This window comes from Nomascus leucogenys, chromosome 7b (assembly GCF_006542625.1).
Source record: "Nomascus leucogenys isolate Asia chromosome 7b, Asia_NLE_v1, whole genome shotgun sequence".
Taxonomy (NCBI): Eukaryota; Metazoa; Chordata; class Mammalia; order Primates; family Hylobatidae; genus Nomascus; species Nomascus leucogenys.
In genome coordinates, this window is record NC_044387.1 from 3,570,996 (window position 1) to 3,598,374 (window position 27,379).

A 27,379-nucleotide genomic window follows, 5' to 3' on the forward strand; every position below is an offset into this window, starting at 1 on the left:
GAAATTATTATTTCAATAATTAATACTCATTAATAACAAGTTAACATTCTTTAAATTATTGATGAAAATTAGTTCATTATTAATTTTAAATTGTTAATAATTAATTCAGTCTCAAAGAGAGACTTATTTGATGGAATTGGCTCACACAATGGTTGGGATTGGCAAGTCTGAAATCTGTAGGGTAAGCTAGCAGGCTGGGAACTCGGTCAGGATTTCCCATGATGCAGTCTTGAGAAGAATTCCTACTTCTTCAAGAAACTTCAGTCTTCGAGCTCATGGCCTTCAACTGATTAGATCAGGAGGCCCACCTACATTGTGGAGGGTAACCTGCTTTACTCAAAGTCCACCAATTTAAATGTTAATCACATCTAAAATACATCTACACTGCAGGTACAAATAGACCGGTGTTGGACCAAACAACAGGGCACCACAGCCCAGCCAAGTTAGCACAAAATTAACCATCATAGTCAATTTTGGCAATTTGTGTGTTTCTAGGAGTTTCTCTGTTTCATATACACTACCTAGTTTGTAGAATTTTTCGTAGTATTACTTTAATGCTGTGTATTTCTAAAATTTCTCATGAATTTAGTAACTTGAGTTTTCTCTCTCTCTCTGGTCAGTCTAGCTACAAATCTGTTTCACTTATTTCTGTTCTAGTCTTCATTATTTTCTCCCTTCTGTTTTGGCTTTATTTTACCCTTCTTTTTCTAAGTTTCTGAAAGTGAATGATTTGAGATCTTTTTTAATATAGTCCTTTACAACTGTAAATTTCTCTTGGATCACTGCTTTAACTACATCCTGTAAGTGCTGATATATTGTGTTTTCATTTTCTTCATCCCACAGCAATTTCTAATTTCCCTTATGATTTCTTCTTTGACCCACTGGTTATTTAGGGCGTGTTCTAAAATGTCTACATATTTGTCGTTTTCTTCAAATTTCCTTCTGTTACTGGCTTCTAACTTAATGCCATTGTGGTCAAAGAATACGCTTTGTATAAACTCCATCTTCTCAAAAGTATTATGGCTTGTTTTATGGCCTAGCATATGGTCTATTCTAGAGAATGCTCCACAAGCACTTGAGAGGAACATGTATCCTGCTGCTGTTGGGTGCAGTGTTCTGTGGATATCTACTAGATCTAGTTGGTTTTCTGTGTTGTTTATTCTTCTAGTTTCTTGCTGATTTGTCTCATTTTTCTAGCCATTATTGAAAGTAATATGTTGCTACTTATAAAAAACATATTTTTTTAAAATGTTGAATGACACTGGAAAACGGTTAGATACTAAGCAAAAAGCAATATTGAAATATGCATGCATAATATAATAGCTACTATGGAAAAGAATCTACAGAGTAAAAGGCCAGAAAAAAATTAGCCAAACGTTCAAGTGACAGCTTCTGGGATGGCAAAGCCATACTGTTATTCAACTTTCCAATCTTTTAAACAGGAAGTACATTACCCTAATTATTTCCAAAATGTTTTTAACTAGAAAAAATGAATATATATGAGTCATGGGCAATGCAAAGATGTGGCACCTGCACAGTCAGTTCAGGGGCTGCAAAGCCAGCAACCTCCACTTTGCTATTCCACCCACGAGCAACCCCAGGGAGCTCTCGGCTTGTCTCACGTGGGTCTAGAACTGCCACAGAAAATGTGCTATGCTCAGATGCTTTGCTTTTTACCTTTCAATGTTTCTGAGATTAACTGTGAAGCACAAAAGCACCTAAACTACGAGGAACATTCAAGGAAGTCAGGCAAAGGATGTATTTGGCAGTAGCCTTGGTTTAGACAACACAAAAACAAGGTAGAGTGAAGTGAAATTTAAATGCAAACAATGGAAAGCTAAAACAAATCATTCTAAAGCTACAACTTATCAATGAGAAACTAGCACCAGCTCTTCTTTCCCTGACTGTCACTCAAAGCTCTATTAATATTCTGATAATGGAAATAGGCAAAAGAATGACTGTGCTGCCAAAATCCAGTGTGAGCATGTTCTCTGCGTTAGTCCTCTCATGTGTCCCACCGGCTGTGGGGATTTTACCTGCCATTCCGACAGCACACTAATCACAACTCTAGCAGTCCTCCAGCTCCAGGAGCCATACGCTAGAATGTCCTCTCTGGGTAACTACATGTTTAAGAGCAATCCATACTTTCAGAATCTAACTTACAAACAGGAATATAATTTTTTTTTTTTTTTTTGAGATGGAGTTTCGCTCTTGTTGCTCAGGCTGGATGGAGTGCAATGGCGCAATCTTGGCTCACTGCAACCTCTGCCTCCTGGGTTCAAGCAATTCTCCTGCCTCAGCCTCCCAAGTAGCTGGGATTACAGGCATGCGCCACCAGGCCCGGCTAATGCTTGTATTTTTAGTAGAGACGGGGTTTCACCATGTTGGTCGGCTTGGTCTCAAACTCCTAACCTCATGTAATCCGCCCACCTCAGCCTCCCAAAGTGCTGGGATTATAGGCGTGAGCCCCCATGCACAGCAAAATAAATATTCTTAATGTTCTTAAGTAAATGCACTGTTTATTCTAATCCCATTCACATTTGCTTTCAAGAGTAATTTAAGAGAAAATGACATAGAAAATCAAGTCAATTAGATATTAAACATACTGATGTTGAGAATCCATCGTAAAACACTCTTCACCTTCCAAAATGTGGTCCTATTGCTCCCCTGCAGCACAACCAACATCCAGTCACTCCGAGTTATCAGTCCAAAGGACTCACTCAGTCAAGACATCATCACTCCGAGTGATCAGTCCAAAGGACTCAGTCAAGACATCATCACTCCGAGTTATCAGTCCAAAGGACTCAGTCAAAACATCATCACTCCGAGTTATCAGTCCAAAGGACTCAGTCAAGACATCCAGTCACTCCGAGTTATTAATCCAAAGGACTCAGTCAAGACATCCAGTCACTCCAGTTATCAGTCCAAAGTACTCAGTCAGGACATCTAGTCACTCCGAGTTATCAGTCCAAAGGACTCACTCAGTCAAGACATCGTCACTCCGAGCTATCAGTCCAAAGGACTCAGTCAAGACATTATCACTCCGAGTTATCAGTCCAAAGGACTCAGTCAAGACTGTTTCTACATTTAAATAGCACGGAGGCATCAAAGATGGGGAGGGGGGCAAATACTTCTTTGTTTCTTGCTCTGCTAAAAATGCTTAAGCTAAAATACAATTTTCTGCTTAAACCGTGGAATTCAAGATGATGGAATAATGCTCCTTAATTCAAAATCAAGTTTAACATACTTAAAAGTAATATGACAGTCGCTGTTTGAGAAGTACAGGCTTTACTTAAAAATTACACCATGCCTAAAGGAAAGAAAAACTAAAAAAAAAATTCACCAACACTGGATGGTTTCAGAAATTATGCTACATGATCTCAATAGAATATTATGTACAGAAGGTAGAAATGATTTTTATACAGATTTCTTAATACAAGGAAAAGCCTATATTATAAGGTTAAATGGGAAAAAAAACAGGAAACAAAATGTTATAGATAATATGCACTTGACTATGTAAATACAATGCATAGAAAAAAACACTTAGAGGAAATACAGAAAACAGCTGCTTATGCACAGTGGTACGGCAGCTGCCTCATGGCCACACACAGGACAGTCACCCCTGAGTGAGCACTGAGCAGGCAAGTGCCCCGCACCCTGGCGCAAAGGACGGGCTGGAACCACAGCTCAGGCTCCAGGCTGGATGAGTCCTCCTTCCTCCCAGCCCAGACCTAGACAGTGGGACCCTAGCAGCCTAGAGAAGAGACCCAGGCTAGCTTCAAGGCCCAGCCCTGGGCGGGGCAAGAGATAGGGAAGGGCCAAGACTCACACTGCTTGCCACACAGAGGTGATACCGTGGTGCCACCCCCAGGGAACTGAAGCAGAGCGCAGGACTCTCCTCATGCAGATAGCCACTGGTCTCTTGGGAGCAGAGAAAGTAGGGAGACCCTTCTCCAGCTCCCCCCCGCCACCCCCCCGCAGTGTGGCTGTGTGGGGAGAAAGGATCTTAATCAAAGGGGAGGCTGCACAGTGAGGAGACAGGCTTCAATAAGGCTTCTTAACAGTGGGATGGCCAAGTATTTTAACTGCTTCCTTCATAACTTATCTATATTTTCCAGTATCTCTATACTGTTTCTAAAGCCATGTTTTTATATTACTCTGTAACACTGAAGGAACATACTTCAAAATAGTAAGAGCCAATTATGACAAACCCACAATCAACAGCACACTGAATGGGCAAAAGCTGGAAGCACTCCCCTTGAAAACCAGAACAAGACAAGGATGCCCACTCTCAAAACTCCTATTCAACAGAGTACTGGAAGTCCTTGCCAAAGCAATCAGGCAACAGAAAGAAATAAAAGGCATTCAATAGGAAGAGAGGAAATCAAATTGTTTGCAGTCAATATGATTCTATACCTAGAAAACCCCATAGTCTCTGCCCAAAAGCTCCTAGATCTGATAGCTTCAGTAAAATTTTAGAATACAAAAATCAATGTACAAAAAACAGTAGCATTTCTGTACACCAACAATGTCCAAGCTGAGAGCCAAATCAAGAATGCAATCCCATTTACAACAGCCACAAAAAGAATAAATACCTAGAAATACAGCTAACTAGGTAACATATAAGATCTCTACAACGAGAATTACAAAACACTGCTCAAAAAAATCAGAGATGAATATACAAATGGAAAACCATTCTATGCTCATGGATAAGAAGAATCATTATTGTTAAAATGGCCACACTGCCCAAAGCAATTTACAAACTCAGTGCTATTCCTATTAAACTACCAATAAATGACATTTTTTGCGGAATTAGGAAAAAAAACTATTTTTAAATTCACAAGTAATCAAAAAAGAACCTGAATAGCCAAAGCAATCCAAAGCAAAATGAACAAAGCTGGAGGCATTACAATATTCACACTTGTGAATATACTTGTGAGTATACTTGAAACTATACTTCAGGGCTACTTTAACAAAAACAGCATGGCACTGGTAACATGGCACAGTAACAAAAACAGACACATAGACCAATGGAACAGAAGAGAGAGCCCAGAAATAAAGCCACACATTTACAGCCATCTGATCTTCGACAAAGTTGACAAAAACAAGCAATGGAGAAAGGACTCCCTATTCAATAAATGATGCTGGGATAACTGGTTAGCCATACACAGAAGATTGAAACTAGACCCTTTTGTTATACCAAAATCAACTCAAGATAGATTAAAGACTTAAATGTAAAACCTAAAACTGTAAACATCCTGGAAGATAACGTAAGGAAATACCACTCCAGACACAGACCCTGGCAAAGATTTCATGACCAAGATGCCAAAAGCAATTGCAACAAAAACAAAAATTAACAAATGGGACTTAATTACACTAAAGAGCTTCTGCACAGCAAAGGAAACTATCAACAGAGTAAACATACAACCTACAGGAGAAAATATTTGCAAACCATATTTGCATACCATCACACACCAGTCAGAAAAACTATTACTAAAAAGTCAAAAAAAACAGATGCTATGAAGTACGTGATGCTAGTGAGAATGTAAATAGTTCAGCCACTATGGAAAGCAGTTCGGCAATTTCTCTAATAACTTAAAACTGAACTAGTGTTCAACCCAGCAATCCCACTATTGGGTATACACCCAAAGGAATATCAATCATCCTACCATAAAGACACATACACGTGTGTGTTCATCACAGCACTATTTACAATAGCAAAAAATATGGAAACAACCTAAATGTCCATCAGTGGTGGACTGGATAAAGAAAATGTGGTACATACACACCATGGAATACTACTCAGCTATAAAAAAGAACAAGATCACATCCTTTGTGGCAACATGGATGGAGATGGAGGCCATTATCCTAAAAGAACCAATGCAGGCACAGAAAACCAAATACTGCATGTTCTCATTTATAAGTGGGAGCTAAATACTGAGTACACATGGACCCAAAGAAGCAAACAACAGACACCAGGGCCTGCCTGAGGGTGGCGAGCGGGAGGAGGGTGAGAATCGAGAAACTACCTCTCGGGTACTACACTTATTACCTGTGTAACTAAATAATCTGTACACCAAACCCCTGTGACTCACAATTTACCTATATAAAAAACCTGTACATGTACCCTTGAACCTAAAATAAAAGTTAAAAAATAATAATAATAACATAGTGGCCGGGCACAGTGGCTCATGCCTGTAATCCCAGCACTTTGGGAGGCCCAGGTGGGTGGATCACTTGAGGTCAGGAGTTCGAGACCAGCCTGGCCAACATGGTAAAACCCCGTCTCTACTAAAAATACAAAATTTAACCGGGCATGGTGGCACACACCTGTAATCCCAGCTACTCAGGAGGCTAAGACAGGAGAATCGCTTGAACCCAGGAGGCAGAGGTTGCAGGGAGCCGATATCGCACGACTGCACTCCATCCTGGGCAACACGGTGAGACTCCATCTCAAAAAAATAAATGAATAAATAACATAATGTTAACTTCAAAAAATAAATAAAAATTACATATTGTTTCAATGTTTAAACAAATATTAATAAAGTGCTCTATAAACACAAAAACTTTCTGCAGGGATCCAGTTCAACAGAGTTTCTCCAATCCACGAAGCTTCTCTGTGCAAAGTATGACACATGCATGCAACACAGTCCCCAGATTCGAGGAGCAGCGAATCTACCTGGGAGAGGTACAACAGGAAAAAAGAAAACAGAGCACACATCAGGAATGAAACAATCACAGCCTCCATGAGTTTTAGAGAATATATGGAAATTTTACCTTTCCATATATCCGTTCTAAAAAGTTAAGGTGTAATTGTCATAGGACATGACTAAATGATTATTAGAATGGGAGAATACCCAGCTTTGAGCTAGGCACAGTGGCTCGTGCCTGTAATCCCAGCACTTTGAGAGGCCAAGGAAGAAGAATTCCTTGAGTCCGGGAGTTTGAGAGCAGCCAGGGCAATATAGCAAGACCCTGCCTCTACAAAAAATAAAAAATTAGTCAGGCATGGTGGTGCATGCCTGTAGTCCCAGCTACTTGGGAGGCTGAGGTAGGAGCATCACTTAAGCCTGGGAGGTTGCAGCTGTCACGAACCACGATAACGCCAGTGCACTTAGCCTGGGCAATAGAGCAACACTCTGTCTCTCTCCTTCATTCATACATACATACATACATACATACATACGTACAAACACACACACACACACCTGATACTCAGCTTTAAGCCTAGAAGAAAACATCAGCGTGTGCATCCATTTTAAGGGGGTTAAACAGTTGCCATAAAGGTTCCCTCTTATGACAGGGAATTTGGCACTGGGCACGAAGGCTGTCAACACTGCAGGTGTGGGGAAAACAGCAGCACCAGGGAATTTATTTGTCTTTACAAATGATTTCTACAGTCAACATCCCTTCTTATCTGAGTTTTTATCACAGTTTGAGAGTAAGAGGCAGAACTCAATCTCTTTAAATTAATATAAGATTCAGTAAAGTCTACAAAAAAAAAAAAAGAGTGAAAGATAATGACAAGTGTTGACCAGGATGTGGACACTCCTGCAGGAATAGGAAACATACGCTCCTCCCACAATGCTGTGGGCAGGGAAAATGGTGGCACCACGTGGGAAAGCAGTCCTCAAAAGGTTAAACAGAGTTACCATGTGACCCAGTAATTCTCCCAGTTATATACCAACAGAAATGGAAACACATACCTACACGAAGACTTGTACATGAATACTCATAGCAACGTTATTCCTTGGTCAAAATATTAGTCAAAAATGGAAACAATATTAGTCGAAAAATGAAAACAATCCAAATGTTCACCAACAGATAAGTGGAGAAACACAACGTGCTGCGTCCATACCCGAGGACGTTACCTGGCTATGGAATGAAGGAAGTACTGATTCACGCTGCGTGGATGAACCTTGAAAGCATGATGCCGAGTGGAAGAAGCCAGACACAAAGGGCCATGCACCGTGTAATTCCACTCACGTGAAATGTCCAGAAGATGCAAACCCACAGACACAGAAAGCAGATGAGAGGCTGCCTGGGGCTAGTGGACAAGAGAAGAGGGAAGGATGGGGAGTGACTGCCAATGGGTATAGGATTTCTTTTGGGGATGATGAAAATATTCTAAAAACAAATGTGCTGATGGTTACACTACTCTAAATATTCTAAAAATCTTTCAACTTTACACTCTCAGTGGGTAAAAGTTATGGTTTCTACACTGAATCTCAATAAAGCTGTTTTTAAGCAGCAGCAGTAAGTGCAGCTGCATGGAGGTTGGGAGTGGGTGGGGGATAGAAGGAAGGAGAATGGTGACTGCTGGAGTCAGATGACGGGCATGCGGGTTCTTCGGACAATTTTGTTGACTTTGTATTTGAAACTTTCCATCATAAAAAATTATTTAAAATAAAGCTGCAAGAGGCTGTGGTCCACTGACTGCAATCTTCCCCCAGCACAGACACACTCAGGCCCCCATTTCTGAGGGAGGGCAGGGAGCTGATGTGACAGTTTGCTTGCCACTATTCTTCAGCCTGTTTTTGGCAGGTCACTAGCAAGATCCCCACTATCAAATGCTTTGACCAATTTTCAGTCTCCATCCCTGTGAGCTCTGCTGACCACTCCCTCCTTCCTGAAGTTGTCCCCTCCCTTGATTTCTGATACCTCAGGCCTGGCCTTTGTCCTCCCTCTGAAATCACTTCTTCTCCATTTCCTTACCACACCGCCATAGCTCTCCCTGGGGCACACACTGGTCTGGCAGCCTGCATGCACGCACACACCCTCTTCCTTGCCTCCTGTCTCCACCCACATCTTCTCCAGGCCCTGTGACTCATGGGTGGCAAGGGTGTGGCCGATGGAGGACGTTGCTGTGTGGGTTCCAGGAAAGCTTCCGAAAACACATGGGCTCAGCTGACACGTGCTTTGGCCTCGGCCCTGAGCCCTGCACCATCTCCCTCTCTCCAAACCTAGGACAGGGACCCAGCAGAGGAAAGCCACAGGCAGCAACAAGGAAAGTGACAGTACGATGATCACAAGAGCGACACATACTGGACACTTCCTCGTTCCAGATCTGGTTCTAAGCTGTTTTTGCCTCACTCAGTCTTCACACCAACCAAGAGACTGGTGCCATGACGATCGCCATTTCCCGTCTACTGCAGGGATCACTGAGGCCCCAAGGCCATCTGCAGCTCTTCAGGAGCAGCGCCAAGATCTGGACCCCAGCGGTCAGGCCCCAGAGCTGCAGTGCATCCTTCACAGATCCCAAAGGCGGCCCTCAGCAGCAGGAGCCACCTGGACTTTCAACGCCCAGACTCCTGCATGGGAGAGCACCATAAATCTCTCTGTAGGACAGCCCCATTGCCAGCTCCTCGAGTCACAGACAGTCACACCTCAGAGACCCCTGACACATCAGAGAGCCGCTGGATCCTGTGACCCGCTGCACTCCACTCTCCCCAGACACACACATCCACAGCCACAACTGTCAGCAGCCATTTCCAGGCCGACAATTTCCAGACTAACCTCCACTGCAGATCTCCTGCCAAGGCCCGGATCCCAACAGACTCTTCTACTTGATCACTGCCGACAAAGCACGCTCAGCACATCCTAAATCAGAACCCCATCCCGCCTCCTCAACCCGCTCTTTCTACTCCACGTCTCATCCTGGTAAACAGCATCACGCCCCTCACAGGGCCAGGAATCTAGGAGGTCACTGGATTTTTCCTTCTCATTCATGCTCCCCTCCGCTCACACCAAGCTACCTTGGTGCCCTCACAGCAGCCTATTTGACATCCAGGACCAGGCCCTCCTCTCGGGCCCAGTCCTCCCTCAGCGAGTCTCCTGCCTCCACCTGCCTCTGGTCTGGGCCCGCTCCTGTGCCCCTCAGTGTCTCTAGACCAGGTGTCGCTCCTCTGCTGTTATAAACGCTAAGATGCTCTGGACCCTATGTTATTCTCATCCTAGACCTACCTTCTTCCGTGGCCTGAACTAAGTCCAAAGTAGCATGTGCCTTGCTGTTTCCTCTCAATTCCAAAAGATTAGACTGAGAAGTATGTCTTCTGCCTGTTCCTGGGTGTCGTCTCTAATGAGTGTGCTAACTGGAGTCTCCTCCACACTCTGCCCGCCACGTGGGTCAAGGACACAATCTGCAAGAACAAGCACCCACGCTCGGCTCTGATCTGGAATGGGCACACACAAGCTTTAGCAAATTTATCCCTATGTGCTTCTAGTTTCTTCCCCACTCCCTAAGGCTTCAACCTCTGAAATTTATGAGCTGCGAAACCTTCCTGGCATAGAGAACTTCTCCGTGTTCGATCTCCCCCTCACATTATACCCTCTCGCTTTATTTTCACTTGTAGAGTTTTCTCCCCAAGCTTCGGTGATGTCGAACTGGCTGTATTTACTGGACTTCACTGTCTTCACATGCTTTGCATACGACTGCCCCTGCCTCTGAGGTCACAAAAGATCGCTTGACCTCTTTCTCCAATGACAGGCACCTCCAGGGCCTGGGCGAGACTGGTGGGTGCCACTCAAACAGAGGTTAGTTACAGATTTGTTTCCCATTTGCTTGGAGAGGCTGAGGCTAGCACTAGTGAGGAGTGTGCAAGTGGGTTTGTGTCTCTGCATGGTTATGTGTGTGTGTCCGCATGTGCCTGCACACCTGTGTGCACAGCATGTGTGTGTGTGCAAGTGCATGCGCTAAACATGCATTTACAGACTCTGCATCCATCAACAGCAGGACCAAACTGCCCTTCCCAAATAATGGCAAGCTCCACGAGACCTGGGGTGCATACCATGTGTTCCTGACTCAGGCTGGCAGTGTCCTGGCACCCACAGAGACGCATCGAACCCTGACCCCCCTCTGAGCACACCTCCACACAGCTTGAGCATGGCTCCCCCAGTACAAACTGTTTCTCTGACTCTGACATCCTGGCCAGCCTCCCGCTGAAGACGAACATTCTCCTCTGTGCTGGGAAGCAGTTCACCTAATCGACTGGTCTGCCTTCAGACCAGGTCCTGTGTGTCAACCTCAACCAGGGCAGCTCTCACTAGTTGCTTAGCAATGAGGCAACCTCCTATGAAATCATAACTGGAAACAAAGTGTCAGAGGGGTTGCAACACAATTCACTACATGCATATGTCCTCATCCTCAGGGGCTAATCTGTCCTCAGGTAAAGCTCATCTCTCCAGATTACAGCAAGGATGGGAATCTGAAGCCCACCACATCCTTCTTTCCAAGTCAAAGAAGGTAACACTGAGAGGGCTCTGAGTGCCAGCACGTGCAGAGTCAGAACCTCCCACTGACAGCCAGAATGAGGAGCCACTCCCGGAGAGCTGCTCCCACTCAGGACCAATGCCATGCTCCAGGATTCCCACCTCCCGTGGAACCAGTGGGAGCATGTGGCAGGCCAGGAGCCGTGGATCTTTAAAGGCTCTGGACACATGGTGAACACACATCCCCAGAAAGAGCCCAGCTCCCACTCAGGCATCACAGATCTGTCTGCTGTTGCCTGAAAGCCCCTGGAGAAATCCTACACCCCGGGGATTTCTTAAACCTTCAATTAACTGGGATGCTATCCTGTACTTCAAAGAAAGAGGAATATCCAAGTAACAACACAAGCTCATCCCCAGAACCAGGCCAGCTGCAGCTCTCAGGAGGTAGCCACACCCAGGCCGGTGCTACAGGCAGCTGCACCAAAGGTGTATGAGCGGTCACATGATAACCTGAACGCTGAGGCCCAAGGACTGGCAGGTGCTCAGGTGTCGAAACCACAGAATCCCATTAGCAGGCTCTATCCTCTGAAGGAACAGTGAATCTTGAAGATCTTCACTAAGCAGAGCATCTGAGGTTTACCGGCTTGAAGACCCAGCAAACTAAGAGTTCAGCAAACCAGAACAGCCTCTCTGGAGGGCACCCGTGCCTCTGCCGGTGCTGGAGCCTGCGGGTCCCTGGTCTATGAGCTTCCCCAGAAACCCTCCAATCTCATCCACGCAGCTGCCAGAATGAATGTTCAAAGACAAGAACCTGAGCACAGTGGCTGGGGGTTTCGCACGCCCCTGGGACTAGACCCCAAGATTCTCCTTCTCAGCACCGCAGCCCAAGCCGCCCTGCCCTTCCTCCCAATGCCACTACTTGTCATTGCACCTTGGATTCCAGGCCAGCCCTCCTGCTGCTCTCTGAATGCCCGGCCTCAACCTAGCTCCTCCTCATCCCGTGAGACACGGCTAAAACGTCACCTCACCCTGGAGGCCTCTCTTGACCCCTATAAGGGGACAGGTCCTTACAGCAGCCCAGGCTTCCTCTTGATAATGTGAATGTTAATTACTTTAATTAAGACTTTAAATTACTCATCTAAAATCTGTCTTCCGTGCTACAACCACAAACTCCAAGAGGGCAGGGATCAGGCTTTCCTTGTTCTCCTGCCCCGCTCCCACAGCACAGGGCCAGGAAATGCTCTGTCAACACTGGCTGCATTGAACTGAAGTCATCTCCCCACCCAGCACTCTGCATCCACGAAGGGCTGCATGAATGACTAAACTTCGGCCCCATAAGGAAGCTGGATAGCACATCACACAAGTTCAATGCTTCTTTACAACATAATGAAAGACGGACTTGGACTATACTAATGAACATTCCCCAAACCTAGGAAGCTAGATCTAAAAAGGACTACAAATGCAATAATCACATGTGAAATCTGGGACCAAACTTCTTTTTTTTTTTTTTGAGACGGAGTCTCATTCTGTCACCCAGGCTGGAGTGCAGTGGCGTGATCTTGGCTCACTGCAACCTCCGCCTCCCAGTCTCAAGCGATTCTCCTGCCTCAGCCTCCCGAGTAGCTGGAACTACAGGTGCATGCCACCACGCCCAGCTAATTTTTTGTATTTTTAGTAGAGACAGGGTTTCACCATGTTAGCCAGGATGGTCTCAAACTCCTGACCTCATGATTCATCCACATCAACCTCCTCAAGTGCTCGGATTACAGGCATGAGCCACAGCGCCCAGACGAAACATTTTTATATGTCCACTTAACAGTTGACCGACAGAAATAAATGGTATGTTTTACACAGATGTTCGAAAGTGACACCGTATACCCAATGTGTAGTCGTGTTCTGATATGTGCATACGTGTGTGCACGTGCCTGCGTGGGTGACAGGGATGCAGGAAGGACGGGGATGCAGGAAGGCAAGAAGAGTGTCTCTGAGCTCATCTGAAGACACCACTTATAGGACACAAATTCCATTTTCTCCAGGCTTTCTTTCTTCTGGACAGTTAACATCGTGGTCATGCCCCTTCATCCTGTCTTGCAGATAATCAGGCAAATGCATTAAGAATCGCTTAAGTCTTACAACAGAAGTTAGTGGTAAAGTAGTTAAAACAAACTTATTTACCACATTAATTAAATGGTCTATTTAACATGGAATATCAATTCTCTAATCACATCTCAGTTGAACTTCTCCTTTCAATTAACAACTCTGAAGTCTACTGACAGAGGTCCTACTGTTCTAGGATCATTAAGAGCATTTTCATTATCTGTCAAATGAGGGGTAAGAGGCAGAAAAGCAAGCACCCTCAGGAGCAGCCTCTCCTCTACTTAAGAGATGATTAGGGAGTGAGCCGCAGCAGCACTCATTAGTTGCTTAGCAATGAGACAACCACCTATGAAATCATAAATGGAAACAAAGCGTCAGAGGGGTTGCAATACACTACGTGATATGTCCTCATCCTCCGAGGATAATCGGTCCTCGGGTAAAGCTCATCTCTCCAGATTACAGCAAGGATGGGAATCTGAAGCCGACCAGAACCTGGAAAGGCTAAAAACACCAGGTAATAAAAACAGGCGAGCACCAAGTCCAGAAGCCTTGCAGGAAGACAAAACCGGGTTTAAATTAAAATGCTGCGACTAAACAGTAAAGTCCCCTCTTTCCTATTTATTTTTTATTCATAGATGCATCAAAAAGCAGATCCTCACTTTTATTGTCAGAGGTTTTAACTTAAAACATATTCAAAACAGATTAAGTTATATTACAGTTGATTGTGATAAAGGAAAAATATGCAGTACTTAAAGAGAAACAGCAAAAAGAAAATAGCCCAATCTAAACCGCTGTTCTAATTAATACTCTCATAGAACCAAATGTTACTAGTATAGCAAAAGTAGAAAAGTGATGAAATGCCACAGAAACGCAATTAAAGAAGATTTGATTTTCAGCTTGTAAGCAAAATATGTGAGTGATACTCTATCACCTTAACCTTATCCATTTAAATTCAAACCACTGACTGGGCGTGGTGGTTCACTTCTATAATCCCAGCACTTTGGGAGGCCAAGGTGGGCAGATCACGAGGTCAGGAGTTCAAGACCACCCTGGCCAACGTGGTGAAACCCCATGTCTACTAAAAATACAAAAATTAGCCAGGCGTGCTGGTGCATGCCTGTAGTCCCAGGTACTCAGGAGGCTGAGGCAGAAGAATCACTTGAACCCGGGAGGCAGAGGTTGCAGTTAGCCGATATCGCGCCACTATACTCCACCCTGGGAGACAGAGCAAGACTCCATCTCAAAATAAAGATAGATAAACAGATAGATAGACAGACAGACTGATTGATTGACTGAACCATTAAAGCCAGTACTGTGATGGCCTTTAGAATAAACTACACTCCCCAGATATATTATCTATCTTCAAATATTGTTAAAAAGAAGATATTAATCATTATAACTGCAACTTAATGTCTTCAGTAGTTGAGCATGTGGATTAAAGACATTTTGGAAAGCTGTTGTTGATGAGAAAACTATTATTCTCTAATATTACCTATTATTAATAACATTAAACTTAGTAGCAATTTTCAATATTGTTATAAATACGCATAGTAACACACAGCAAGTCCACTAAAGTTCACGTTTAACGTTTGTGAGAAATCTTACCTAAGTATTCACAAATGAAGACCACAAAGAAAGGAGTGACAAGATCATTTATCCCCTGAACGTATCCACTGGCTGGGTGGCGGATCGCCCATATGAACAAGATCCTTTCAAAAATCTGAAAGAAAACAGAACAGGTGGTAAAGCAAAAAATAAACATGGCAGAAACTTTAAAATGAAAGCATTCTATTACTTAAAATGTATATTGTATTTTTTCATTGTTCCTAATATTAAGATACAAATATAAACAAATATCAATTGCTTTTTTTTTTTTTTTTTGAGACAGGGTCTTACTCTGTCGCCCAGGCTGTAGTGCAGTGGTGTCACCTCAGCTCACTGCAGCCGCTGCCTTCCAGGTTCAAGCAATCCTCCCACCTCAGCCTTCCAAGTAGCTGGGACTACAGGCACGCGCTACCATGCCTGGCTAATTTTTGTATTTTTTGGTATACACAGGGTTTCACCACGTTGGCCAGGCTGCTTGTGAACTCCTGACCTCAAGTGATCCACCCGCCTCAGCCTCCAAAGTGCTGGGATTACGGGCATGAGCCACCACGCACGGCCCTTACGATAACTGAAACTTGATTTAAAAAAAAAATTAACTATTTATTGTCTCACAAGCAATGTGCAGCATTTCACCAGCCCCTGGCTCAGTCCGTCCCTGAGCTGGCTCTCACAGCAGAAGCTCTCTGCTCCTCCACACCCCGCGGGCCACCGTGCAGCAGCACCTGGCCTATCAATGGAGACTTCCTCAGGGAGGGAGGCATGGATGAGTGAGCAGGCGAGCAGATGAGTGGATGGACAGGTGGGTGGATGGATGCTCTAAATTTCTCTCATAAACAGATTTCTTTAAACCTTTGAAAAGTTATCACCATTCAACAAGACAAACTTAAACATCTTCCATCACTTACAAAATCTTAGCAGGCATTTAGGTACCCAGGCCAGGCATGCAGGAGTCATCCCGGCATCCTCCCTTCCAATACTCTCAATATATTCAGTTGGTCCCTCTCTCCACCATCTCCCACCCACTCGCTCCCATCTTCATTCATAAGGAGGGTTTTATTATACCAAGGTGCGACACAATCCTATCACCCACACCATACACGTGCACGTGTGCACACCTGGCTGAAGACCTCTGCATGCTCCTCACCTCCCACGGACAGGGCCCCCACCACCACCAGCACAGGCCCAGTGCAGTAACCCCGGCCCCTCAGTCTGGTCCCTGCCCCAGGGTCTCCCCAGCCAGCACCCACATTGTGGCTGTACTGAGCTACAGCATTCTTCCCCAACTGAGCCTGCCAGCAATCAGCCCATACTCCTACCGCTGCCTGGAAAGCCTGCCACGCCCGCACCCTGAGTCTCGATCCCCTGGCTTTCAGGATTCACCTTAAGCACCACTCCCTCCGTGGAGACTCTGCTGCTGCCTGTTCCCTCCCCACTCTATTTCTGGAAGAGCCAACCACTCCCTACTTTGTGGCCCTCTAGTTCCCACTCCTCTCCACTGGGTCACTGGCTGAGGGCTCCAGCCTGACCTTCGGGCTGCCTGCCAGCTAAGGCCGGGTCCAACGGCTCTGTCCAGGCCCGTCCATACAAACAAGGCGCAGGAGGTAGACTTCAGGAACACACGCTCCGTCAGATGGATGAATTACATCACTTCCATACAAACTCAGCCCCACAGAGCTAACTACACCCGCACCCTGGGGAGTCAATCCCTTCCTACACTGCCTACAATCCTAAATCTTACTGGGCTTGGTAGGCTCCATCCCCAAAATCACCATCAACCCGGGACCTACAAAGGAGGGACCTGGGGCCGATAGGTGAAGTCCCTCAACCCAAGGAGCCTATCTAGAGTGGCAGGACCAGCCCTAAAGTCCAGGCCCCGCCCTATCCCCACGCTAGCATGCAGTGCACACGGCTGTTCAGATGAGTAACAGAGCCACCTAACACAGCAGGCACCTGAGAGACGCCAGTGGAATGAAGAATACATTTGCACATATATATTCATACACGCTTTTCATTTTCAGTCGACAGCTTTCTAGAGAGAACTGAATATTTAACATCAAAGACCAAACCCACTCAACAACACAGTGCCATTTAAGAATTTCTCATGTACCAAAGCTTAGCAAATGATGCGAATGCTATTTAACTGAGCTGCAAGTAGTGGCCAGAGGAGCCGTGTGGGGCCAGAGGGAGATGAAGAAGCAGGGCAGCAACGCTTCAGCCAACAGTGCTGCACCACGAGTCACCAACGCAGCCCTAGCCCTGCCAAGCCCCTGGGGCATGAAGGAAGCCCAGGGGACAGCGTGTGACTAGAAGACAGGCAGGCTGGGTCCCTGAAGGCAGGCACGCGGCACGGGGCACGGGTCCAGCTCAACAGCCTTTAGGTTCACTCACCAGCAAGTCTCTGAGGGGCCTCTGAGCCCCCAAAAGGGTCAGACACAGGGGGCAGAGGGGACAGGGGCCACACGAGAACAGGAGCAGCAGCAATAGAAGGAAAAAGGAATGACACAGAGGCGGTGACTCCACGGAAGCTGACCACACAGAGTTAGGAAGAAATGGGGAAACTGCCCAGCACCTCCTAACCAAGAAGGCCCAGGGTGCCTGAGGCCACTGACATCCCTCCACGTATGTCCAGAGGACCGCAGCAGCCAGCAGCCACCGGACCCAGCTCTGTCGCCACACGGCGTCCTCTACAGCCCAGCGAACAGGCAGTGCAGCACCCCAGGAGCATGCACCCTGGACAGAGGGAGTCAAGGCAGGCACCGCCCAGAGCAGGGGGCAGTCGCACTGCAGGGCTGGGTGTGAGTGTGTGTGTGTGGGTGTGTGTGTGTATGTGTATAGGAAGAATTTAGGCAGTGGAGCACCCCCACCATTTAACAAGGCCCCTCACTTTCAGAGGGCTTGTCTCACACATGCACGCACGCGCACACATAAACACACACTCTCTTAAGGCTGTATCTACTCATAAGCATGAATGCAGTACTTTCCTCAGCAGCCTAAGTGCTGGATAAAACCAATTTGGCCAATAGGACATACCCAACTTCACCCAGGGAGGATGCCGAGGGGAGCCCAAGTCCTCTCGGCACAACAAGCTCCCGGGCTCTGCGGAACATGAAACAGGCTGCTGCAGGGGGAAAGATCTGAGCGGGCCAGAGCCCCTGACTCAGTTCCACAGCAGAAGCCCCCATGAAGCCGCATCTCTGAGCTGTACCTGAGACAGACCGAGTTCTGCCTGAGCACAGCCTCGGGAGAGACATGGGATGCACTATGCACTACGGGGCAAATCAGTAGCACCAAACAGGCACAGCAGGAGGTGGCTAAGCCTTCGGTTAGCAAACAAACAGTGCTGAAGCACCTGCCAAGTGAGTGCCCTTTCACAGGCAACCCAAAGACCCAGCAATTACCTTCTTCCCCTCATTCAAGTCAGGACAGAGGGCCTCTGCCCACCCAGACTCCGGGACGCTCCGCACCAGCCTGGGTAGTAAAACAGCACGCTTGTATTACTTTGAGGAAAAACGGAGAATTCCCATTTCTTATTGACTGAAGAAAGCTATCAGTCAGTCCAAATTCTTCAGATTTAACTCAGCTTGATGTCCGCCGTCATCCAACTAACATGTAAATAAAGGACAGCCAGCTCGAGCACTGAACAAAAATGACCTTTAACGTGGCAAGCAGTCTGAAACAGTGAAAAGCGGGTGTCCCGTGGAGGCGTGTGACACTGCACACAAAGCCTGGCTCTGCCACTAAAGGCACACGCTTTTAGGCCACTGCTCCTGAGGCCCACCCCTTAGAGAATCCCAGGGAGACCTATGGACCCCACATGCCATCACCACTACAGCAAACCCCAGATGGGTGTGGCATGCAACCCCTTCCCCCCACTCCACTGCCACAAGCCTGACCACCATCACCTTGTGCCTGGTCTGCAGTGACAGTCTCCCGGCTGGTCTTCCTGCTAACACCCCCACGCTCCACATCCCACTGAGCAGCAGAGGTTGCTGCTAAAAATGTCAGGTCACACCATCCATCCCTCGTGGCTTCCCAAGACCCTGACAAGACAATGCACTCCTGAGCATGGCTTCAGGTGTGTGCCTGGCCGCTCCCTGCTCTCTGGCCTCCTCACCAGCAATGGGTGCTCTCTCACCAGGCCCAGCCACTCTGTGGCTGTCTCAGGGCCTTTGCACTGCTGCTCTTTCCACCTGGAATCCCCATCTCCCAAACTTCCCACGGCTCCCACGGTGTTCCACCCAAGTCTTAGTTCACATGCATCTCCTCAGAGACAAGCTCCTCTGCCGCCTCCCTACCCAAAGCAGCAGCTCCTCCACCGCGCTGCCCCGGCTCTGGCCTGTGGCTATCGCCCAGTTCAAGGTGGGTCCGTGGGAAGGGTTTCCTCCACCCACTTTACAGCAGTGCCCTCAGTCCTACATGGCCAACACAGAGGAGGACTGGGAAGCTCTTTGCGGCTGAATGGAGGCACGGATGGTGGAGCGAGGATGGTGCAGCTGCTCCCTGGTGCCCTGCATGTGAACCCTCCTCTTCCTCCCTTCTCCAGGTTTTGTGCCATTGGCAGGGCCTGGGCTCATTCTGGCGGTCTGTGTGGACAGATAATGAATGCCATGGGTGCCTGTCTGGTTTTGTGATCAGCCTCTCCCATCTGTTTCCTCTACCAGGCAATGCTGCAGCCTGGCACTTCAAACGTCAACCAGTCAGGACCTCAGGGCCCCCACCTGTCTGAGTGGGAAAATGCACAGAGAGGAAGGGGCAGAAGTAACTCCGCTGAAAGGGACAGGGAAGATAGAAGCACTTGGTGAAGGGAGACTGCAGAGAGGTGACGGGAAGAGAGGGTGGTGAAAGCTGAGGAGGGAGGAGGAGAGGAGCCTTCTATGCAGAGAAAAGAGCATGTGTGCAGACACGGAGAAGAACACACGCACACGCACACGCACACAAAGAAGAGCACACACATGGAGAAGAGCACACACACGTGGAAAAGAGCACATGCACACAGAAGAGTACACACACACAAAGCGTGCAGAGAAAAGCCCATGTACACAGAGAAGAATGTAAGTGCACCAATCTACACACACAGAGAAAAGCTCATGTGCACACATGAAAAGCTCATGCATAGAGGAGAGCACACGTGCACACATGAAAAGCACATGCACACATATACACACGCAGGAAAGAGCCATGTACACACACAGAGGCACAAGTGCACATACACAAAAACACACACATGCACCTAGAGCGTACACACATACACACACAGCTCAGGGTCTATCTGGGACACACACACAGCCACGTGCCAGTGAAACAGCTCAGGGTCTATCTGGGAAGTACATGTGGCTGAGAAACGGAGCAAGCAGCCTTTCCTTAGTGACTTGCTCGTAGGTGGAGAGCTGTTTCTTTTCTCCCTGAAAAGCCTTCCTATTTCCAAGCCTTCCTATTCAAAGGATCTGGGATGGAGAGGCCCTGCCAGATGAAACGCACGGTGCGTGCTCCTGCATCTGCCATCAGCGCAGAGTCTCTGCTACTAAGAGGAGGCCTGAGCGTCTTTCCTGCTCAGGGATGTGCTGCCTGCAAGCTGTGTTCAGGCCCACCATCCGCACTGTACACAGTGGCGCCCAGGCGGCTCACCTACCCTAAATGCACGCCAGCCTCGCCAATTAAATCACTGCCACAAACCGCGCAGAGCTGTGCAGCCCCTCCCCAACATTTATTCTGGGCAGGCTCTCCTTGCTCTCCATGTAATTACGGATCTAAACTCACCTTCTGGCTGCTTATCTCCCTCCAACGATAGCTATTAATTTAGAAAGTAAGAAAACATATATGATTTACATTTTTGGGGGTAGCAGCAGGGAAGAAAACGTAAATAACTTGCTTGAATTTCCTGCAGCTGCCCTTTCTCCCATCACTGCTGTGCTGAGGGCAAACCAAGAACCAAGATGGCTCCATCCTTGACTAAGCCAAACGCAGGTCGCAGGTCGCAGGTCGCAGGTCCCAGGCGCCCTGCACATGGCTGAGAGACTAACGTGAGCCCCACCTGCCTGCAGTTGGCCCTAGCTCAACTCACCCCAGCTGCAGGACTTTCCACCACCCACCAGGAAATTGCAAAAGGGGCAGCCATCCCACCAACGCGGCAGACAGAAACCCATGTCTCAAAATGCTACCGCAGATCAGCCTTGTCTAGACTCTGAGGAGGAATATCCCCACCACCTACAATAATGGAAACAAGGTTCCATAAACAAGAGAATGTCTGGGACACTGGAAGGTCATGACCCCAGAAGGATGGAGAAGGACCACTGATTCCTGCCCGCCCACAGGTTGAGGAACAGCCTGCGGGAAACCAGCAAGGCAGGGGGAAGCTTGGCCCCTAGGTTCAGGACATCCCTGGCCATGTCCCAGAGGCTCCCTTGGCCCCAACTTCTGGGACCGCTGGCCCTCGAGTGTCCGCCTTGAGAGACCCACTCAGCTCAGTCCCCAGAGGCCCTGCCTGTCCCCCATCCACCAACCGACTGCAGACTCCTCTTCCGGCGCCCACCCCGTGCCCTCCTTCCCAGGGCTAGCTGCAGGGCTGGAAGCTAAGGATGCTGGCCCAGGGGATGGCTACTCAGGACACCCTGCACGGACCCAGATCAATATGCTGCTTTACCAACTTGCTCACGAAAGGCTCTGAGCAGAGGCGACAGTCACAGACCCGGAGCTCCTCTTCATGCTGGCAAGCTGTGAAGCCAACTCACAGGATGACTGTCTCCATCGGAAAAGAGAGAGGCCTCCTCCAGGCCCGGGCTTCCCTTTCCTTGCGGCTGCTGTTGTTTTCACTGACTCATTCCTTTTTATCTTTTTGTCTTAAATCACTTCGTATGAGTTATGCTGGTGTTTTGAAATGGCAAAAACTAGTTCTAATCCCAAAGTAATTTAGTATCATTTTAAAAACTCCTTCCCAAATCACCTGATTTGTATTGCAGTGCCTAAGAGTCCCCACTGTCCCCCTCTGAAAGCCACAGAGGCTTTAAAACATTTTCTCGGCCGGGCGCGGTGGCTCACGCCTGTAATCCCAGCACTTTGGGAGGCCGAGGCAGGTGGATCACGAGGTCAGGAGATGGAGACCATCCCGGCTAACACGGTGAAACCCCGTCTCTGCTAAAAATACAAAAAATTAGCCGGGCATGGTGGCGGGCACCTGTAGTCCTAGCTACACAGGAGGCTGAGGCAGAAGAATGGCGCGAACCCAGGAGATGGAACTGGCAGTGAGCCAAGATTGCACCACCACACTCCAGCCTGGGTGACAGACCAAGACTCTGTCTCCCAAAAAGAAAAAAAAAAAAAAATTTCTCGGTCTAGTGCAGTGGCTCACGCCTGTAATCCCAGCACTTTGGGAGGCCGAGGCAGGCCGATCACCTGAGGTCAGGAGTTCAAGACCAGCCTGACCAACATGGAGAAACCCTGTCTCTACTAAAAATACAAAATTAGCCAGGCGTGGTGGTGCATGCTTGTAATCCCAGCTACTCGGGAGCCTGAGGCAGGAGAATGGCTTGAACCCAGGAGGCAGAGGTTGCTGTGAACTGAGATCACGCCATTCCACTCCAGCCCGAGCAACAAGAGCGAAACTCTGTCTCAAAAAAACAAAATTTTTTTTCTCATCCTGGTCATCGGCAGGCAAGCCAGGAAAGCGCTCACAACTGAGAGCACACTCGGATGGTATCGCCGAGGGTTTCCCTGAAATTATCTTGCCGCGTGATTTTCACCACAATGAGCTCGCCACATAGCAGACATCACCGAAAGCCTGTTGTAAGAAAAAGAGGTTCCATCCCCAACACCAAGGGACACATGCTGTGGGACTTTGAAGCCCTGCATCAAATAATCGTATCTTTTTTTTTTTTTTTTTCCAAAAAACTGCATTGAGCCAGTTCTAAGCTTTTGCTCTCAGACTCGTAGATAGATAGATAGATAGATAGATAGATAGATAGATAGATAGAGATAGATAGATAGATAGATTAGATTGATTTTAGATATGTACATATGTACACACACACATATATACATACATATATATGACAGATTTCATATTTTTCCAAACAAGCATTTTCAAAGTCTACAAGGTGACACTTAAAGGGGTCTGGGTAAAAATTAAGCATGCCACCTCCTTTGAAGGTGCGCCCATGGGCAGCGGGGCCGTCGGCAGCAGCCCAGCAGGCTCTGAGCAACTAATGCTTTTCCCGGTTTGCCGGGAGTTCCTACCATCCCTCAATCCCAACCACTACCCAGTGCCTCCACTGCTGCCTTAGACAGTCTCAGCCAGAAAAGAAGTCAGGTAAGAAGCTCTTCAAGGAGACTCCTTTCCCCCAACCCCGTCCACTGGGGCTGTCTCACAGCAGCGGCCCAGCCGAGAGGAAATACGCTCCTGTGTGCTGCTTCTTACCCTGCTGGGGCAGGCATGGGGAAGACCTGGCTGCTGCACAACATCGAGGGGGCCTCTCAGACTCCCTATGCCCCTGACAGGGCCCAATTCCTCGCAACTCCCTCAGGACCTTGCTGGCCCCTCTAGACTCACGCTCAGAGCAGCGACCAGAGGCGAGAGCTAGGGTCGAAGTCCACTGAAGCGAAACAGGAAGAGCCGGCAGGTCCCCAAATTCAAGCGGCAAAAGCCAGAGGTACTAAGCCAAGAACCTCAGAGAAGAGGCCTAGCCAGCCGGAGCAGCCATCAGGGCGGGGAGGGCACACAGGCTGGCTCGATGTCCACAGCTTCTCCGAGTACAGACGCCCCTGCAGGCTGAACTTCGCTCTGCTACCATCCTGTGGGTTCTTGAAGGGGAGCCCCTTCGCCTGCAGCCTGGGATGGCTGTGCCGCTGCACTTCACCTAGACCCTCGGCCCTCAGCCCTCGGTCCCGGGTGCCCACCAGGCTGAGGTCTGTGACCCCCTGCAGGGCGTGAGGCTGGGTTGCAGAGTCCCCTGAGGACAGAGATCCACAGAGACTCCAGGTGCACCAGGGAGAGATCCATGGCCCAACCGGGCCAGGAAATAGAAGAAATCACAGAGCAGGGAAGTGAGGCGGCCCCAGCAACTCGGCATGACCCTCCAGACTGGAGTATCCCATACGCTGCCCCTCCTCGGGCTGTCTTCTCCAATTCTTTCAGCCACCCTGAAATGCAGTCGGCAGGATACAAACTGTGTTTTCATTGACAACTGTATATGATCTCTCTGGGTTTCACGCACATCTGTCTTCATCCCTCACTTCAACTGTGCGCTGCTGAGGACAGAGACATCTGAGTCTTCGTGTCCCCACGTGCCCACCAGGTGTCTGTCTGCTGGTGTTCTTCGGGAATCACAACCATTACAACTTTGTGTGTCAAAAATCCAGTTGTGTAACTTGCAGTTATCGCAGGTAAGGTGAACACAATGTGCCCACGTGAACGGGACTCTGAGTGGAGGCGAAGAATCAGCTCAGTGGAAGGGCTGGTTTAGTGGACACAGTGGGGCTCTGTCCCAGGACAGCAACTCGCATTCCAATAAGTGAGCTGTCGCTTAAGTGGTGGTATTATCTAGCAAAGGGCAATAAAGGAAGGACACCCTAAGGATGTGGCTGTGTTTAAGGACAACACAGAATAATCTGAAATGGTTCAAACAAGAAGTACTCACTGGATATCATTAGCTACTAAAGTTCTAGTAACATTCTTGATGTTCACGTCTTTGTCAGAGAGTGGGAATTCATTAAAAGTAGTACAAACTTTAAACTCTTCCCAAAGTATCTTTTCTGCAAATCAGTTAATACTCAACAATAAAAAGAATGGTTGCTACTACTGGTTACCACCAGGGCTGAAGAAATTTAAAAACCAGAGGCATTCCCAGCTTGCTTGCCCAACCTTCAGAAATCTGAACGCCAGAACATACATGCTAATTCAGAAGGAAAAGGTTCTCCCTAAAAGCCTCAACAGCACTCTCCCACAGAAGGCTCCCAGGAGGGGCTTGAGGTCTCCTACTAAGAAGCTCGGTCTTCACCGTGTCCACCTAACAAACATCCTACATGCCTCCAAGGCAGGCCCGGAACACCAGCAGTTCAGCGCGCATGAGGGAGCTGAGAGATTTTGCATAACTAAAAAGGAACTATATTGAAATTCAAAATGTTGCTGTACTCATGTTTACTTATAAACAATCTGATTTGAGAAATTTTAAAATATCATAATTCTACTATATGCATCAGCAATGTGACATCACAGTATATAAAGCGCCATGGAGATAATTTCTGGGAGAGGAGCAAAATAGAGAATTCTACTGAGAAGATCTGTGGGATGTGCAGCCCTCAAAATCCAAAAGCATCGTAGCCTCAGAAAGAAGAAATTATTTACAACTCAAGTTTCTGCAACATGATTCAAGGAACATTCCCCACTATGAATTACAACACTTGATGAATGAGACCAAAATCAAACTGTAGAAATCTAGAACATGGGTTAAAAAGCAACCACATATCACCTAAAATCCACACTGAGTACACCAAAACTACTGACTATATGTTTACAACCTAATCAATGGGTTGTAATGTAAATCAATGCGCAATGTAAATCAATGCGACGAGCAGTAATGCCACATTTGGTGTGTGAATCACTCAACATTCGCCTCATTCAAATACATTAATTTACAGCCCATGTTTTGTGCCCCATTAGGTGTCTTGACAGGTTAGCAAAACAGAGGTTTCATTATGTCCAAAGAACTAAGAACTGAAAATAAACAATACTTTCACACCAAGCATCACAGGGTCACTATTACCGGAGAAAACAACGCAGCTGAGAGGACTCCACATCAGAGTGTAACTGAAGAATCAGTACAATGGTCAGAAAGCACTTTCCAAATTAAAGAGAAACCTGGCTTCCACGTCTGGCAGCATGGCACATCACATGCCAGCAAACTTAATCCTGCAGTGTGGCCTGGCACGTTAGATGCCAACAAACTTTTGAAATGCACTTTTAAAAATCCATCATGACCAATCTGGATTTATTTCAGGAATATACAGTTGGCTCAATACTAGAAAATCTAATAAAATTCACTATGTTAACAGATCAAAGAAGCAAAAACATATCTCAGATGGGAGGAAAAAGGATTTGATAAACCTCCACAACTATTTATGATTTTAAAACTAAGAGCAAGGCGTCTTCCTTAACATAGTAAAGATTAAAATCACAAGTCAATGGTACAATGTTAAAAGACTTCCCTTTAAAATCAGCAGTGAGACCAGGATGTTTGCTTTCCCCACTAAGATTAGTACATGAAGGTTTAGAGAAAATTTATTTTGTAATGGGCAAAAATTAGAAAGAACTCCGGTGTCCGTCAACGGGTGCACAGACAGACACACTGTGGTGTGGCCACGCGGGAATACTACTCTGCAGGAAAAGGCAATGAACTACGGACACTTGCGACAGCACGCACAAACCTCAAGACCACCATGCTAAGTAAAAGAAGACACAGACTAAAGTCTACAGTTTGTATGATTCCATTTATATGAAATTCTACAAAAGGGCAGAACTCTAGAGACTGAAAGAAGATCAGCAGTTGTCAAGCGCAAGGGTGGGGAGAGGAGACTGACGCAAAGGGACATGCAGAACCTCGCAGAGTGACGGAAATGTTCTGTATCACATATTAGGGGGCTGGTACACACCTATAAACACAGCTGTCAAGCCGGGCGCGGTTACTCACGCCTGTAATCCCAGCACTTTGGGAGCCCGAGGCGGGTGGATCTCGAGGTCAGGAGTTCAAGACCAGCCTGACCAAGATGGTGAAACCCCGTCTCTATGAAAAATACAAAAATTAGCTGGACATGGTGGCGGGCGCCTGTAATCCCAGGTACTCGGGAGGCTGAGGCAAGAGAATCGCTTGAACCCAGGAGGTGGAGGTTGCAGTGAGCAGAGATCGCGCCACTGCACTCCAGCAGCCTGGGCAACAGAGCGAGGCTCCATCTCAAAAAAAAAAAAAAAAAAAAAAAAAAGACCCACAGCTGTCAAAACATCCAATTATAAACCTAAAATAGGTGAATTTTATTAGACCTCGATAAAGCTGACCAGAGGGAGAGAAAGAGAAAGGGAAGGAGAAAAGGAGGAAGAGAAGGAAAGTAGAAACTGATCACAGTGGACCCGGCCATCACCTGTGGAATGGATAAGCAAATGTTCTGATAGATGCAGGGGGTTGGAGGGATGTTTACGGCAGAAATCCTTCTTCCTATTAGAAGCCCAAACTTCAGGGGAGCACATAACTAAAAAAATCAAAGTTATATTTTCCCTGATCCATACAGCTAAGTATACAACCATGTCACTTCGGATGACAGGCTAATTTACAGCCAGTAGGAAACAAGCAGAAGTGCTATGAGCAGCTGCTGGGACACACCTTTAAAGTGGGGGTATGGCCTTCTCTATCCATGTCTTATTATCCCTGCTAGTGGAATGCAAATGTGATAGAGTGCTAGGCCAGCCACCTTGGACCATGAGGTCAAA

General features: G+C 47.2%; 1 protein-coding gene across 3 annotated transcripts in view; it reads right to left on the reverse strand.

The window, feature by feature from the left end:
• TBC1D22A (TBC1 domain family member 22A) overlaps positions 1-27,379 on the reverse strand; it is a 400,970-nt gene that overhangs the window by 243,349 nt on the left and 130,242 nt on the right. For all 3 annotated transcript variants that reach the window (XM_030815341.1, XM_030815343.1, XM_030815342.1), the window contains one exon: positions 14,911-15,025. In XM_030815341.1, the coding sequence (XP_030671201.1) occupies positions 14,911-15,025 (115 nt within the window). The remainder of the gene's footprint in view (positions 1-14,910; positions 15,026-27,379) is intronic.